Source organism: Phoxinus phoxinus (assembly GCF_949152265.1).
Source record: "Phoxinus phoxinus genome assembly, chromosome: 16".
Lineage (NCBI taxonomy): Eukaryota > Metazoa > Chordata > Actinopteri > Cypriniformes > Leuciscidae > Phoxinus > Phoxinus phoxinus.
Window position 1 is genome coordinate 15,241,767 of NC_136891.1, and position 17,239 is coordinate 15,259,005.

The 17,239-nt window shown below is 37.2% G+C and overlaps 1 protein-coding gene across 16 annotated transcripts in view; it reads right to left on the minus strand.

The window, feature by feature from the left end:
- Positions 1–726: 726 nt before the first annotated feature.
- Positions 727–17,239, minus strand: part of senp6a (SUMO specific peptidase 6a) — a 59,839-nt gene continuing 43,326 nt past the window's right edge. For all 16 annotated transcript variants that reach the window (XM_079584740.1, XM_079584741.1, XM_079584744.1 and 13 more), the window contains 6 exons: positions 16,997–17,211; positions 16,838–16,911; positions 16,075–16,163; positions 13,784–13,852; positions 7,775–7,925; positions 727–1,441 (listed from right to left, as the gene is read on the minus strand). In XM_079584740.1, coding sequence (XP_079440866.1) covers positions 1,226–1,441; positions 7,775–7,925; positions 13,784–13,852; positions 16,075–16,163; positions 16,838–16,911; positions 16,997–17,211 — 814 coding nt within the window. In that variant the 3' untranslated portion in view covers positions 727–1,225. The remainder of the gene's footprint in view (positions 1,442–7,774; positions 7,926–13,783; positions 13,853–16,074; positions 16,164–16,837; positions 16,912–16,996; positions 17,212–17,239) is intronic.

A 17,239-nucleotide genomic window follows, 5' to 3' on the forward strand; every position in this document is an offset into this window, starting at 1 on the left:
AGCCCATTAGCCACTAAAATCAGACAAGTTGTGCTCAGTGCAAAGCCTCTCTGGACACAACTGGTGGAGCTAGACCTTGTCCAGCTCCACCTCTGTGAACCTAGTGGGTGGAGCTTAACCTAAATAGGTTTAGGGTGAGGCAGGACCAAAACATCATACAACCATTTGACCTCCACTTGAGTTTGAAGTTTCTATTAGACCTGTAAATTACTACAAATGAAATGAAATTTGTAAATGCATTCATGTGTATCCATTGTAGTTTATCGGATAAAAAGTTTATCCACCTCAATTGAGCGCATACATTTTTAATACGAGTTTTTAGAACTAATGTTATTGTACATTGCCCATGTAAAACCGACAAAATGAAACGTTAAATTATGCAGATAACTTGAGAAAATTAAACAATTTTACAATTTTGATTATTTTGAATAATTATTGATGTTCCTTCAACTCAATGCATCTAGATACACACAGTATCAGCGTCTCTTCCATCTTTTGATTTTTCATACCATGTAACAATACTTAATCACCGGCTACTCCTAAAAGTCTACAGCAAACAGGGTCCAAGTTAAATCCGACTTTAAGCTTCACACGTCTGACCTGCTTAAATCCGATACTTTGCGGAACGTTTACGAATAATGTGCTTGGAAAAGACCTATACTTAAATGTTGTGAATCAATTGAAATAATGCAAACAAGATATTAATAAAGAAGCAGGCCTAATTTTTGACACATAATAATCTTGTATTAGACAGTACACTAAGGCAAATGTGCAATCTTGACCGGCAAATAGCAGAACATTGAAAAATTATTTATATTTCGTTGTAATCAAAGTTTGCTTGGATACTGATTTTACAAAAAAATTCCCGATGGAATACTGAACAGTTTTGTATTTAATCCTCTAGGCACATTAGAGTAAATCATCAAAGATGAACACATGAACTTTTATTTCACAGATGGTGCAAAATTGAAATCCGATGCATTAACAAATGAGAGGCAAAACTCAAAAGGCATTTTTAAAAAAAACAGCAAAGAAAAAGAAAAAGCCTAGCTTATGTACACTTCAATACAAAAAAATGTGTTTTTGTTTTTTTCATATTTCGCATCATCGAAACTATAAGAAATAACGGCAGAGTTGTCCAGCAGTGACAATCACACAAGGCCCTGATTGGCTTTTAGTGTTTACAAGTCATGTGATGGTAGAAGCGTAGCAGCGTGGGTGGAGCTCAGGAGCTGATTGGAGGGATTAGATCAGCTGACTCTAATGTGTCCTCGTACGGGCTGTGGCCGGCGTCCGAATGCTTCTCGCTCTCCAGATTGAGCTGCTGCTGAGTCTGAATCTTCAGAATGAGATCCTTGATCTCTTCCCGCTTGGTTTTCATCCTTTGCTGGGGAAACCAATCCAATAGATTCATCGGCAGATCAAAGCTTGGAAGAGGATTCTTTAAAAGAAACAAATACATTTTTTTATTGCATTAGTTACAAACGAAAAAGCCTAAACTAAGCAGTCAATTCAATATGGATATGAGGGTCACTAAATAGCTGTAATGTATATTCCTGTTTTGATAATCTTTCGTCTGCACCCTGAAGCAACTTTTTTGGCAAAACAGGCAAAAACATAACCAATAAAGTACCATCATGACACTGCTGTAGGGCTGCAACTAACGATTATTTTGATAACCGATTAATCCATATAGACTATCTCTTTAATTAATCAGATGGAAAAAAATATTAATAAATGTTAATTTAAATGTTTTTAATTGTCCTCCAAATGATGAGCAATTTGAAAACAAATTAAATTGCTCATGAGTCATTCTGAATAGACGCATAACCAACATATATTTATAAAGCCAACTAGGGATGGGACGATTACCGGTTTCACGATAAAATGTACTGGCGGTTAGTATTATCGTTTAAAATTTAATTATTAAAACCGTGTTTGATTATCGTGATTTTAATAACTCACTGTAGCCTAAATCCTGTCCAGCCAGCAACAGTCTGACGCAGGCGCTGCGCGCAATGTTGTTGTTTTTTTTTATTTGAGAAGGAGTGGCGGTAGGTAGTGACCGTGCTCGTGAGATTTTTCAGCCTTTTAAGAGGACCAAATCTGAGGTGTGGTCATATTTTGGCTTTTACAAAAGTCCTGATGGTCACCCTGTCTGCAGAACAAAAAGTCGCTGCAATAGAAACACTTCAGATCTGCCGAGTCGTCATGTGTGACAATCACCCACTGTTATATAGCGAACCGCAAGTCAAGTTAATGACTTCAATACCAAAACTACGTCTGGGAAATAATTAGGCACGAAATGTTATTTTGAGTTGAAATATTTTATCTCACTCGCTTGAAATAAACGTGAAGTTTCCGCGAAGAAAAGTTTGCAGTAAGTGGCTTTGAGCCAAAGACGAACGAACAAGTTCAAACAAGACTATTATTAAGAGTGCCATTTATGGGATAATAATGTATAGATACATTGTACACTTATTACACCGTTTCTTTTTTTTTTTTTTACCGCATAATTACAGGGACATATTGAATTGAGATTAATGTTTTGGTAACACTTTACAATAAGGTTCATTAGTTAACATTAGTTAACTACATTAGTTAACGTTAACTAATAATGAACTGCACTTATACAGCATTTATTCATCTTTGTTAATGTTAATTTCGACATTTACTAATACTTTATTAAAATCTTGTTAACATGAGTTAATGCACTGTGAACTAACATGAACAAACAATGAACAGCTTTATTCATATTAACTAACATTAACAAAGATTCATAAATACTGTAACAAATGTTTTGTTCATGTTAGTTAATACATTAAATAATGTTTAATAAATGAACCTTATTGTAAAGTGTTACCAATGTTTTAAATCTTACCCGTTTATAAATCCATTTTGTACAGCGTAACATTACAAAACAATCGTCCAGACAAGATTATCACAACAATATTATCAATCTCTGTAAACAATAAATCAACTCTGATTTCATTTTCAATACAATCAAAAACGGAGACGCAAGACGGCAAGTTGTAGCCTATTTGAATAAAACGAGAGAGCGTGTCCGTTGTAATCAACGCATTATCATCCTTGGGCGTCATATACTGACGCTTTTGACAAATCGTCTACATCCAACGCACATGGCACCCTTTAGCGTCAATATGACACGCACAGAGCTTTGTTCGGTTATGGTTGGGTTTAGGTCTGGGGTAGGGTTTGGGTTAGACCGCTAGGAGGCGCCTTCTGGCCCATATCTATCTGCGTCTCATATTGATGCTAAAGGGTGCCATGTGAATTGGATGTAGACGATTTGTCAAAAGCGTCAGTATATGACGCCTTGGGATACATGGAAGTACGCTTATAATACGTTGCTATGACGACGGTCATTATAAGAAAGGAAATGACACAATAGAATCTTGTTTAAAAAAGTGCATAGAGCTGCTTGTTTTATTTGTTGTTTGTTGATTTTCAAATATAAAACTTGTTGAAATGTTTTCAGTGTGAGCACAGTTCTTTTTGAACACTTTCATCTCGTTTTAACAAAACCGTGATAATATTGATAATCACGATAATTTTGGTCACTATAATCGTGATATTAAATTTTCATACCGTCCCATCCCTAAAGCCAACACTTGAGAGTTTACAGTTCAAGACTCCGAATTACTCCGACCATATTAATAATAGAGATATATAAGCTCAAACATAAAAAAATAATAAAGAATAGATTTTTTTAAATGTATACAAATATTATGTGTATGTGGTAGAACAACTTATATTCACAATTAAAGTGAAGCTGCAAGTGTGCTCAAACTTCACTTCAAGTCTGAGGATTATATATCTAAATCTATGCATTTTATAAAGCATTTTGTAAGACCATGTCATGTGAGTTTTTAGAAAAGGCTGATAAGATACTAATTTTTTTTGTAAAATTTTTTGCCCAGTAAACACCGATTTGCAGTCCATTATCTAACATACAGCGACAAAGTCGCTGGCGGTGTGAACAGGGCTTTAGAGCATGCTTTTAGCATCAATCTAAATAACACAATTTAAAAGATTAATTAAAATAAGCACGTAACGTCCACAATCGGAGGGAAAATGGCAGCCTAAAGTACAGATACATCACTTGAAATGTATTCAAGTAAAAGTACACAATTTTTAGGCCCAATCCCAATTCTACCCCTTTCCCCTTCATCTACCCCTAACCCTTCGCCTTCCCCTTCCCCTTGACCCTTGAAACAGAGTGGCAAGGCGTAGGGGTGAAAATATTCCCCTAAGAAATGGGAGAAATGGGACACCACTACTACACCGTTACACGTCATTATACGCCGTCGCCTACGTCACAGGAGATGCGCAGGAGATGCGCCGATGTTTATCACAAACTTCTAAGATGCACAGGACTTGTTTTCTGTGGTGTTGTATTAACACGTTGGAGGTACAGACCTATGTTTGTCCTAAACAAACAGAAGGAGTTCTCACGTCTTGGGCAGACTGCCTGCGTTGCGTGTGAAATGTCTTCATCCCAGGTACAGTGGCATATATGTCAGCATGTCATGTGAATATAATTTTTTATGGGTTTTATTTTTTTCAAACGCCAAAAGATTGCATAGCTCACGTTTACAAGCCAGCGTCATTATATTAGCCTATTGGCTACTGTTTTACATAACGGATATGCTAATTCAATTAAATATTTGTGTGGTAGGTAATAGCCATATATCGTCAATATTATAATATCAAGCAACCATAAAGTTAGATGAATCTGCAAATTTGAAAAATCGATTTGCATTATAGCCTGAGGCAAGACACTTTCACCAGAAAAATAAATAAACAAACAAACATGACTATCAGCCTGCAGTCATTAGGATAGTTATCCTAAAAGATGATTTTGTCCGTCTAATCATGTAGCTATTACTAGTCCGACAGCATGACGGCCAAGTCAGCATCGGTCGGGCACCCCTCCTCCTTTAGCTCACGCCAGCGAGCGAACGCTGGACCAATATTGATCCTCGTCCTCTGACAAAACCTTTGCCTCCTTCGGTTAAGTTGCTGCTTCAGGCGTGACAACAACATACGGACGCTATACCAGCCGGCCAACAAACGCTAGTTGGGCTCTCACGTCCGAATTTGAGGAAGTGGGGGGTGGTGGGGGAAGTGAGGTATGCCGTAAAGCAGTCGAATATTGTAGTTCTTTTTGTGCTCGGGTTACTACCCGAACCCCGAAGTTCCGTAGTGCCAGTAAAAGCGATACAGACCCCGTCAGGCTATGGCAGACGTGTCATTCAACCTATTTTAAGTCGATGTACCATCACAAGGGTCTTGGAAATATATTATGAAGGTTGAAAAACTACTTGGTGTTGTTTTAAAGAAAAAATGTCTAATACTTGCATTAACATGAGTATTTGTAATTCGTTACTTTAAACCCCTGGAGCTTGGTTATTCAGTTCAATAAGAGACTCTGAACTACAACTCATTATACAAATGTGTCATTAAATGTCTACAAATGTATAAAACGGATCTGAGATCAGGTAAAAACCATACAGACACTGGTTCATGATTTCACAGGAATCATCTCCCCTAGTGGTGAACCAATGTAATTTCGTCAACAAAGCCTTGTTTACTGAAATCAAGTGACTTTGGCAGTTTGACCATGAGGCATGTTTCGAAAGCACCCGTGTGATCGCAAAATGGAAATAATCATACATGAATCGTTATGTGCGGAGGAAAACGCATCTCACATGCATTAAACACAAACACATCCGTTGAAGCATGTAACAGGCCACCATGTTAAACTACATGCTTTGGTTTGATGCGTTCTCATGTTAGAACATCTTGGATGGTACACTTTTGTCCAGCAGCAGCTCAGTCTGTGAGGCGTTTAGCTCATATAACCGCATTATTCACTGGTGTAAATTAGGGCTGCAACGATTCCTCTATTAAAATCGAGTGTTCGATTTAAAAAAAAATCCTCGATTGTAATTTACCCATTTTGAGTAACCGGCAAAATACCGGAAGTGGCGCATTCCACAGACGAGAATCCATGAACCGTATTATTACATCGTTTTCTAAGGCTACGCGATCTATTTAAAACCATTCACAATCATAATATGGCATAGTGCTATCATGAAATCAATAAGGCTGTGATATGTGAAAAAATATATGCGCTGGGAGGGGTTTTTTTTAACCACAGAGAAGCATGACGCTTTAATGCATGCAGATTGTGTTAAAAGTACCTCAGCTCCGTTCACAGCAAGCGCTGCTCCACACTCACAGTCTCTGCATATGCTGTTAGTTTAGGTTTCCAATAGCATTTGGGAACGCAAAACTTTGAACGCGTGTTTCAGTTGCACTGTCATCATTTATGCGTGTCAGCGTCTCGGGTTTCTCCAATCTATGCGTGCTGTGAGTTTGTGTGGTTTATAACGGTCACCTGCACCCAGTGTGCGCCATTTCACAAGATTCGTAACGCAACTCATTTATAAATATACGCTAACACAGGAGAATGCATAAAAATCTTTCTGAAATATATGCGAATTGTTGTCCATCGCGATTTCAAAATAAAAGTTTTAGCCTTGCACTGAGTTTGCATGTTTTGACGTGCATTTGATCATGCCTTAGTAGTGTAACCAGGCCATTGGCGCACTCTGCAGGCATTTGTTTTTACGTAATGTACATGTTGTACAGTTATGTTTATGTAAGTTTATATAATTTATTTTACATGTGTATTTTAATAGCGTTCAATAAAACCCATATGATTAATTTGATACTTAATTTGAACAAATAATTATTGCTTGTTATTATATATTTAGGTAACACTTTACAATAAGGTTAATTAGTTAACATTAGTTAATGTATTAACCAACATGAACTAACAATGAACAATACATTTGTAACTGTATTTATTATTTTTTGTTATTGTTAGTTTCATTGTTTGTTCATGTTAGTTCACAGTACATTAATGTTAACAAATACAACCTTTGATTGATGTATCAGTAAATGTTGAAATTAATATTAACTAGGATTAATAAATGCTGTAGAAGTGTTGTTCATTCTTAAGTTAAACTAAGTTAGTTAACTAATAAACCATATTGTAAAGTGTTACCTATTTGTATTTTAAGTCATTTTAAAGGCTGTTGTTCACTTGGATCTATTTTTATTACCACAATTTTTTTATCCGATTACTCGATTAATCGATGGAATAATCAGTAGAATACTCGATTACTAAAAGAATCGATAGCTGCAGCCCTAGTGTAAATCAACATTACTGGCAGATGTTTTCTGTGCACAGCACGCAATCAAATTAGTTGATTGTTTTAAATATTGATTAATAATTTTTGTTGCAGCCCTATATTGTTAAATGACCGATTCTGATCATCTGACACACGTTTCAAGGTGTGCATAATTATGAGGGACGGAAAGCTTAAGGAAATCAATTCTGGTCCCCTTTCTGATCACGTTTACAGGTTACTTTAATGATACTCTTATAGTACTTCAGTACAAAAGCAACTTTTTGCCAAATGTCAGGATCATTTAATACAATTCTTGCAAAAAAAAAAGTAAATAAATAAAAATAACCCGTCTCTTTTTCCACAGCCCATTTGACAGCTCGCAAAAGTCCCGGTTATATGAAACTTTTCCCTATTTAATATTAAATCCTGGAAACATTGTAATGTCATTTGTCTTAACAGGGCTGTTTGGGATGTGTGTGAATTAAAGCACATTATACGAGTGAACAAAATGACGCAACGGCAGAAAAGTTCTAGATGTTTGGGAAGCTCACCTCGAAGAAGCTCTCCACATACTGCAGCACGTACACTCCACAGTCACTGAAGTTATCCTGCTGGGGCACACGAGGACTCGAGCCCTTCATCACCTCTTTCCCGAAACTCCTCTGGGAGCCCTTCTTCACCTCCCACTCCACCTCTAGATACCTGCACAAACACTCACAATACTTACACCAACATAAATGAGAACTCAAGGCCACTCGTGTTATTGTTGAAAGACTCGTGCAGATTCTCCATGATTCCCACGGGAAAAAATACTATTCTTTCAATTAGGGATGTCACGATACCAAAATTCCAGTAGTGGGTACCGATACCATTAAAATTTTACAGTTCTCTGTACCAATTTCGGTACCACATCAAAAATCTTATTTTTCTATTTTATTTAACTATTTGAAAAAAAGATTAAATTAAATTCAATTACTTTATTATTACGTTAATCATAAGTAAATAATACATATAAGCATTGAAGGCTACATGCTGTTTAAACGTAAATATTGCTTTAAAAAAAATCAAGTGAAAAATAAGCAACCTTCTATGCACACATTATTATTAGTAGTAGTATTTTTAATGCATTTAGACATGGCTAAATCTACTGTACAGTAGCCTAATATAATTATGTCAATTTCTTCAAGTAAAACCGAACTTTTATTTTGACAGGTTGCCGTGAAGACCTATACCTATCACGGCAACCTTTTGACAGGTTGCCGTGAAACCTGCAGCTTTACCTGATAAAGCTTCTGTTTTGAGGGTTTTACAGACCACCCAACAAAATAAAAGCCCTGGGCCTGATAAAGTCAGTGCGAGAGTTTTGAAGAGCTGTGCTTATCAGCTCTGTGATTAGTCATTTCATTTTTCAGACCTCATTGAAATCACAGAGAGTACCCTCAGTGTGGAAAAAATCAATTATTGTACCAATTCCCCAAAAAAACAATGCCAAACAAATGAATGATTTTAGACCAATTTCTTTAACATCATTATTGATTAAGTGTTTTGAGAGAATTGTTAAGTTTTGGCTCGTAGAGCATACTAGTCAGCTGATTGATCCGCTACAATTTGCCTATAGGAGAAATAGGAGTGTGGAGGATGCCACTCTGACACTCTTAAATTACATATATAAACATGTGGATATCGGTAAGCATCAGGCTCGTTTATTATTTATAGATTGTTCTTCAGCGTTCAATACTAGTCAACCAACTCTTTTAGCTGAACGTTTGCTTTCTGAATTTAATGTCCCTAAGTGTTTGGTGGCCTGGATTTGAGATTTTCTGACCAGAATATCTCAAATAGTACGGGTGAAGGGAGAACATTCCAGGGAACTGCACTCTTCAGTGGGCTGTCCCCAGGGTTGTATTCTTTCACCTTTATTATTTATTTTATATACAGATAGGTGCAGAAGTCAATATCCACACAGACATATTATTAAAGGGGTCATGACATGTTTTTTTTTATTTTATTATTATGTTCCCTTAGGTGCATTTATAGTAATACTATAGTTTGTTTTACAAAAAACTTTTAAAATGTAGTGATTTATGACCTTTTCCCACCCTGTTTCTCATCCTCTGATTCAAACAGTCTGTTTTGGGGGTGTTTCCCCTTTAAGAGTTCAGTGTTAACGCCCACTGTTATGATTGGCTAACGTCAGTGCCTATGCATCAATTATTAACGCCCCCAGCCAGAACATTTGCGGATTCGGCGTATTTAAAAAGTAGTTTAAAGTTTTAAATACATTACTTACAGTTTGCGTCGTCGTTGTTGAGCCCAGAATAGTCGGCACGGACTTATCTTTGAGCAACAGTTTTCTGGCAAAGCCAGCATCATTTTGGGATTTGTTCTCAAAACAGTCATCCTTCAAATGTATAGAACAAACGCTTAAACTAACACTGCCGTGACTGAGACGTCCGCAAAAAATAAAGTGCATCCATTTTTCCCTGACGACTGGATCTTTCGCAGCGTATTCAAAGATGTTTGTCCACAGCCAGGAACAGCACATCTGCGTGGCATCGTAATTTCCCTGTACACAGACCCACTCGCTGTCCGTCGACTGAACACTTGTGAGGCGCGCTGCGCGCGGGCGCGACAACGATACGAAATGAGCGTAGTTGTCTTGTGCTGGAGGCGGTCATATGCAAACGCTGGTACGTCACTTCGTACCGTGACGTCACTTCTTACCATGGATCCAGAACGAGCTGTATTTAGAGCTTGATTAAATAAATGATTCGTTTATAATGGGGAGGACGTCTTAAGCTATGAAACTTGCAGGACGTTTTAATGGTACAAAGACCTCTTATATACCAAAAGATCAAGGCAAATTTGGTTTCTCATGTCATGACCCCTTTAAATATGCTGATGATACAGTGGTGCTGAGTCTGTTAAAGCAAGGTGACACGGAGCATGGGCCCATTTTGAAATATTTTTTGGATTGGTGTGAGAGTTCTCATTTACAAATTAACGTATCCAAAACTAAGGATATGACTATAGAATTTTATAATTCTGTCGGAACTCCATCTAAAGTAGTTATTGCAGGTAAATAAGTTGAGAAGGTCAGTTCATATAAGTATTTGGGCACTTTGATGATAAACTTAGGTGGGTGGAAAACACAAACCTTATCATATCGAAAGCACAAAAACGGTTATATTTACTGAGGAAGCTTAAGTCCTTTGAAGTGGATAAATCCATATTGATAATGTTTTATAGATCTTTCATTAAAAGTGTTTTAACCTTTGCGATGATCTGTTGGTTTTATGGATTAAATGTTAAAAGTAGATCCCAGCTTCAGCACATTATTAATTTAGGGTCAAAGATTACAGGATCTGTATAGTTGGGTTTGTCTGCTTTGTGTGAGAGAAATGTTCTTAGGAAATCTTTGACTATCCTAGAGGATATATCCCACATTTTGTTTTTAGAATTTGAATTGCTTCCCTCAGGAAAGCGATATAGAGTGCCCAAGTGGAGGACCGTTAAAGCTTCTAGGTCTTTTGTTTCAAATGCAGTTATGAGTGTAAATACTTATTTGAAACAAAGATAAAGGTACCGTAATTATTATAATTTTTTTTTTAATATATGAAGAATTATTATAAATGCCCCGGGTATGTGATGTTTTTTTTCGTAAGGTTTTGTGATATTTTACTGTTCTCGGTTTTATAAAAAATTGTATGTTTGTGAGGTTGAAGCTATTTTAAATTGCCCTGTAAAGGGACAAATAAAGATTTTACTACTACCTTTGAGTTTCTGTGTGTGTATATGACGATAGTTTTTCTCAAATGAAACGGTAAAACTCAAGAGTGGCTCTGGAGATTAATTTTATCATGTCATCATATCGTGAGGCAGCAAGAGACTGAAAACAGCGCGAGCGCTTCAGTCAGTGTGTGTGTGAGGTAAATGAAACCGAGCGGCTGGGCCATTCATTCACACAGAGACAAGCAGAACATGCAGGGTTAATATTTAAATAGTCTTTTTGCAGTTTGCAGTCTTTTAAATAGTCTTTTGCAGGGATCCAAACACATGTATGGTCAAAAAAAGAGAGAGGTAATCGAAGCCCTCGCCCCGCGGCAAATATCCAGATACTTACATTGCCACAATCCCCGGCCCACCCCTATAGGCACATAGAATAAAATGAAATTCTGATAAACTATCTAGCACTTCTTCTTGCTTTACTACTTCTTCCTCTTCTTCCTGAAAACAATTTCACCTGATGATTTGAGTAGCTCTTTTTGTAAAGAAATAATCATTCTAGGATGATTGGGGTAATTTTGTAGGGTAGGCCTAGTGCCCCTGCATAGAAAATAATAAACAAATTACAAGCATATATATAAATACAACAAAAATACACGTGAAATAAAGCAGTGCTTTATGTTTTTCAGGTACATTAACTGTATTAAGTTACAGACATTGAATGATCAAATGTAAAATAACACTGTATACATTAAATATGATTCATATAATTAATAGTATATCTTTAGCTACAAAAGTGATTTTTCTCTTTCTCTTTTGTTGTTTGATTAACTTTGGTGACACAAACAGCTGCAGGTATATTGGGTTGCTGTTCCTTTAAGACGAATGCATATATCTAATATCAGTAATGACACACATCCGTTTTCTTTCTCTGACTGCGTTTACGGGGAAACTCGTTGAGACGGGCACTTTGCCTTATTTTTTCATGCACAGGTACATTTATTTTGTTCAAACACAAATAGATAAGAAAGAAAAGGGAATTCGGTGTTCACGAACTTCACATGCTGTCTGCTACTGCGTGGCTCTGTGCGCCGACAGACATTTGGATGTTAAACAAATACAATGTTAAACATAAATACAACGCCGGCAGTATTGACGGCAAAATAGGCTACAAAATATTTTGTTCTGTATTGACAGATGCAATATTTGAAAATCGATAATTATTATTTAATTTTTTTTAAATTACAATTATATCTGAATTTATGTAAAAACCACTTTCAAACATCAAAATGTCATTCATTAATATGCATTTCTGTCGAAATGACATATAAACATCTTTTCCTATTCTATTTTGCCTGGAAACGCTTCCAACACATTTGCGTGTCACGTGAAAAATAGGCGTCGGTTCTATTTCTAGCATGCACACGTTTTCGGTCACGCAGGCAGTGTGCAAGCTCTAACCAGTTAACATGGGAGCCGAAATAAAAACGGACACGCCACACAGCCAGGGAGTAGCCGGCCGGGAAGGCGCGGTGCCGAACTCTGGTCTCAGGGTGAAATTTGATGCAGTGGCAGATACCATAGACAGTAAAAGAAACACTAGTGGTTCACGCTTGCACATACTGCTGTTTTGGCGCGCAGTGCTCTGATGCCCCCCTCCCCTTCGGATCTGCACGATTCACACAAGTCACCCAAACTGACGTGTAAAAAGCGGAAGGCGCCGAAAAGCGCACTGTTTGCATCCCTGCTATATATATCGTGGTCAGAGCCAGTCTACGGAGAGCCTGGCCACTCCCTATTAAGTCCTACTGTACCGAATTTTGGTTGTAGTTCCACCAGAGTTCCACTGGGGGCGATCGCCCGAGTGTATGGAGCTAGACGGCTAAATGTGTCTCTTTCACCCGATTGCCGTTGAGAAATCTCAGATTTGATTGCAGGTTTTGCAAGTTCAACATGGGTTATAGGTCGAAAGTTGAATGAACGAGTACTTATGGCCTTTCGGTTTACCTTTTCGAGGTTGAGTTGTTGTTGCCCATAACATGCTAGCATTCTGCTAATGAACGCTAATTGGTCAGTGAAGGACTGATTACGACCAGAGATACCGCTTGATGGCATCGAAGTGGGACCAGCATGTCTTCTAGCATGTGTATTTACCTATGTCAGCTGTGTTGTCGATGCATTGAGAGAAAAGAAAGTGCAGAGCGCGAAAGCACCAAAGTGACTGAAGGATTGCCGTAAAGCAGTATCTCTGGTCGTACGATGTGTATGACGTCATTGACATTTTAAAAGACTTTTTAAAGCAAATAAGTGACTCTAAAAAATCTAACAACCAGCAATGTGTAATTTATTTACATCTTTCGAATACAACATTCAAATTACTAGACAAAAAATTATATCCTGTGAAAAGTGGATTTTGAGGGGTATAGCTCCATAGACCTCCATTCATTCTGCACTCGTCATGTGCGCGCCCTCATATGGAACCAGAGTGGAACTGCAACCAGTTCAGAAGCCGGAAGTTTACTGAGAGTGGCAGTTCTCCCCATATTAGACATTCTCTGTCATGGTATATATCGGCTACAGTGCTCCTAGTAAAAAAGTTAGTCTCGAGCCCCACGCTTAGATAAACACGGAAGCGACTGAAAGCAGCTGCCTATTAGTGTACAGAATATACCCAGTGCTACAGAAATTCTGGTATCGTCACATTTTCAGTACTGACTTGATACCGAAGTACCGGTACTTTGACAACACTTCTTTCAATATTATATGCAAAAATATCTGTGATCATGAAATCACACATCCATGTCGAATAAAGGTTTTATTGAGAAGTAACTCACTGTCGCAGCGTTTTCACCACAGTCGACCGCGTCGGTCCACGTAGAGAGTCCATGATCAGAATGCAAGGCCTGAGGATTTCAATAACAGGACAATGAGTGCTGAAAAATATACACAACCAAAACAAACAACATGTATTGTAATCAGTCGATCCCCAATTATTTTTTAAGCTAAGTTGAGAAATTGAACTGGAATTTTAAAGAAATCTCAATTCAATTGTGCATGGCTCAGGACCCTGGTTTGTGCTTCTGCCTTTCATCATGGCTTATATTATAATGTACTGACTGAAACTGTCCCGTAGCTTTCTAACTGAAGAAAAACAGGTGTAACGTTTATTGGACAATCAAAGCTGACACGCTAAAGTATGCAATTAGATAATATGCTTAACATTGTTAATTTTTCCACACTGTTGACACATTTGACATAACCGATTCACTGTTCTGTGACATTTAATTACCATTTGATTTGGTTGACCATGCAAATAGGGTAATTATTATTAAATAAACAATTTTTAAAAAGCTGAAATAAATTAAAATATTTAAAAATATAAAAAATTTTGTAATATGTTTTTTTTAAAGAAGTGTTCTGCTAATGTAATGTAAAAGTTTGGGGTCTGTATTTGTGATCAAAGATACTTGAGTTTTTAATGTTTTTTGAGCAGAAGATACTTTTTTTTATCATTAAAAAAAATCTCACCAACCCCAAACGGTAGTGTAAATATTAAATGAAAAACCTTCACTAAATGAAAAGTAGTGTTAATTTGACCAGCTTTTATTTATTTAGCCTTATTCCCGAGTCAACAGATTATAGTTCCCATCACATTTGCCAGTGGGAGACTGCAAAGCAAAGCAATGCAAGTTTGAGAGGTGGCACCCCGCCAAATCTTGCGAGAATCACGACTTGCTTTACGGGACGACGTCACATACATCAACAACATATGAAGCAGCCTCTATTTAAGACATTAGCACGCATTTCAGACGTGAATCATGGCAGGGTCGACAAAGAAAACGAAGAAAGCACGGTCGGATGAGTCAAGGAAAAGAAAACGAGAAACTGACAGCGTGAGGAACCGGACAAGAGTCCCACTCGGTCAGGCTTTCACTCGTTGACGAGAGCTAAAAAGCAGCAAAGGATGCAACAGCGATGTAACTGACATTACCTGGTCAGTAGACATCTTCAGAGTCTATCTGTGCCTGTTCAATGTCCGACGCTTGCATCCTACTGAACAGGTACCGGTATACAGGGGGGAGGGGATCAGGCCGCAAGTGCAGAGACGGCTCTGCGTGAGTGGTATTTACGCTAGTAACGTTAAATACAAGTACTCCACAGTGACTCTAGGGGTCGCTGTTTGTCAAAAATGGAAATCGTGCATATTGTGCCTTTAAATCAATTATTTTGCTCAATTATAATTGCAACGTTTTTTGTCATTTAATAAATGTATTTTTACATTTTATCAGAATTATTGTACTTTATCCATTTAAACAACAGCAAAGAAAGATGTTTGTATTGTCACAGAGCATAGGACACCCTGTCATAGAGTATTGTACAGAAGTCTGTTATATTTTGTCTTTTTTTATTTTTATAAAATACATTTGTTTATTTTTACCTACATTTTTGTCTCCTCTTTTTTCGTCGGCGATATTGCCACAATTATCGTTTAATGACATTGGTATCGTCTGGTCATCGCCTTGTCTTAGTCATTGAAGAAAAGCTAGCAGACCAAACTTTCATTAACAAAATTATCTACTGGGCACCAAATTGAACTGAGTTACTACCTGTTTTTGAAATTACTACCTGTAAATGAAAACTAAAACTAAACTAAAACTGAACTAAAATTAAAATTCATAAAACCTAAAAATAAATTAATAAATGTATAAAAAACAAATAACAAAAAGCACATAACAAAAATAACTAGAAATTAAACTAAAATGAAACCCTCCTCATTTATTTTTTTCAGCTACGTACTGACAAACTTTCCAAAAAAGCTGGTAAGCTTTTCTTTGACTTAGCATTTTTAAGACTCGCCATCTTCTAACATTACACTCTGACACACCGTATTTCTTGGCTGCTTACTGAATGTTGTTTGATGACTCCGCTGCGTATAAACGTAGTTGGCGCTACCCTTTGTTGCGGGTGTATTATTGACATGTAAAAGTCTAGACCCTGAATATAAGACAACTCCATTTTTCCAGATTTTTAAAAAATGTATTTACAAAAAAAAAAAAAAACACTGTCTTATATTCGGAACAATACAGTAATATGTTGACAATAAGCCAGGAATATTTGCGCTCACTGTTTGCAGATGGTGGGTTTGGATGTCCACTCCGCTCGGTCAGAGCTCCCAGTGTCATCGACCAAAGTGCCGTCATCGCTGCACTCATCCTGAAAACACAGATAACAAGCAAAGCATATCAATGTGAGAGAAGTCTAGGGTAAAGAAAAATAAACAGCAATGTTGGAATCTAAAACATGTTAATTACAATTTCTGTTAGTCAAAACAGCCACATGTTACCAGCTGTTTGCATGAATAACCTTTTAATTTAAGTATTTACACTACTGTCAAGAGTTTATGCTTGGTAAGATTTTTTTATTATTATTTAGAAAAATGTCACTTATGCTCACTAAGGCTGCATTTATTTGATCAAAAACAGTGAAAGCCGTAATATTGTGAAATATTTTATATTTTATTATAATATAGTAATAAAATACTATATTATAGTGTGTTAAGTAAAGCTGAAATTTCAGCATCATTACTCCAGTGTTCAGTGTCACATGATTCTTCAGAAATCTTTCTAATATGATGATTTGCTGCTCAAGAAACATTTCTGAATATTATCAATGTTGAAAACAATTGTGCTGCTTCATATTTTTGTGGAAACCATAATAAATTTTTTTCATGACTTTGATGAATAGAAAATTCAAAAGAACAGCCTTTATTTGAAATATAAATCTTTTGAAGCATTATAAATGTTGTTACTGTCACTTTTGATCTTTTTAATGCAAAATAAATAAAACAATCTTACTGCCCCCAGATTATCCAAACTGAAGTGAATTACCGGACATGAGCTTTGGTCATCAGAGTATTGGGAGTCGTCTGTTCCGTAACACTCGATTATTCTGTGTAAACCATCTGCAATAAAGCCAAACAGCAAGTCAAGCAGTGACACTCGACAGCCGACAGCCTCCGTTGACTGGTACGGTTCACGTCTCCTCACCCGTGTACTGCTGTCTGTTCACATCAGCTGCAGATCTGTGCGGGACGGCTGTGTGCTGGCTGTGTTCCTCCAGCTCATCTGAACCTCCAGCTGTGGGGGGGGCGGAGGAGACTGCAGTGCTGTGGACTGGAGCTTGAGGCTGGTACAGTGGGTTTGGCTCAACATGAGCCTTATAGAGACCCGGAAAACAGATTACGGCCAGATACCAGTGTGCACTAGACGGACATAGAAAGACGGGTCACG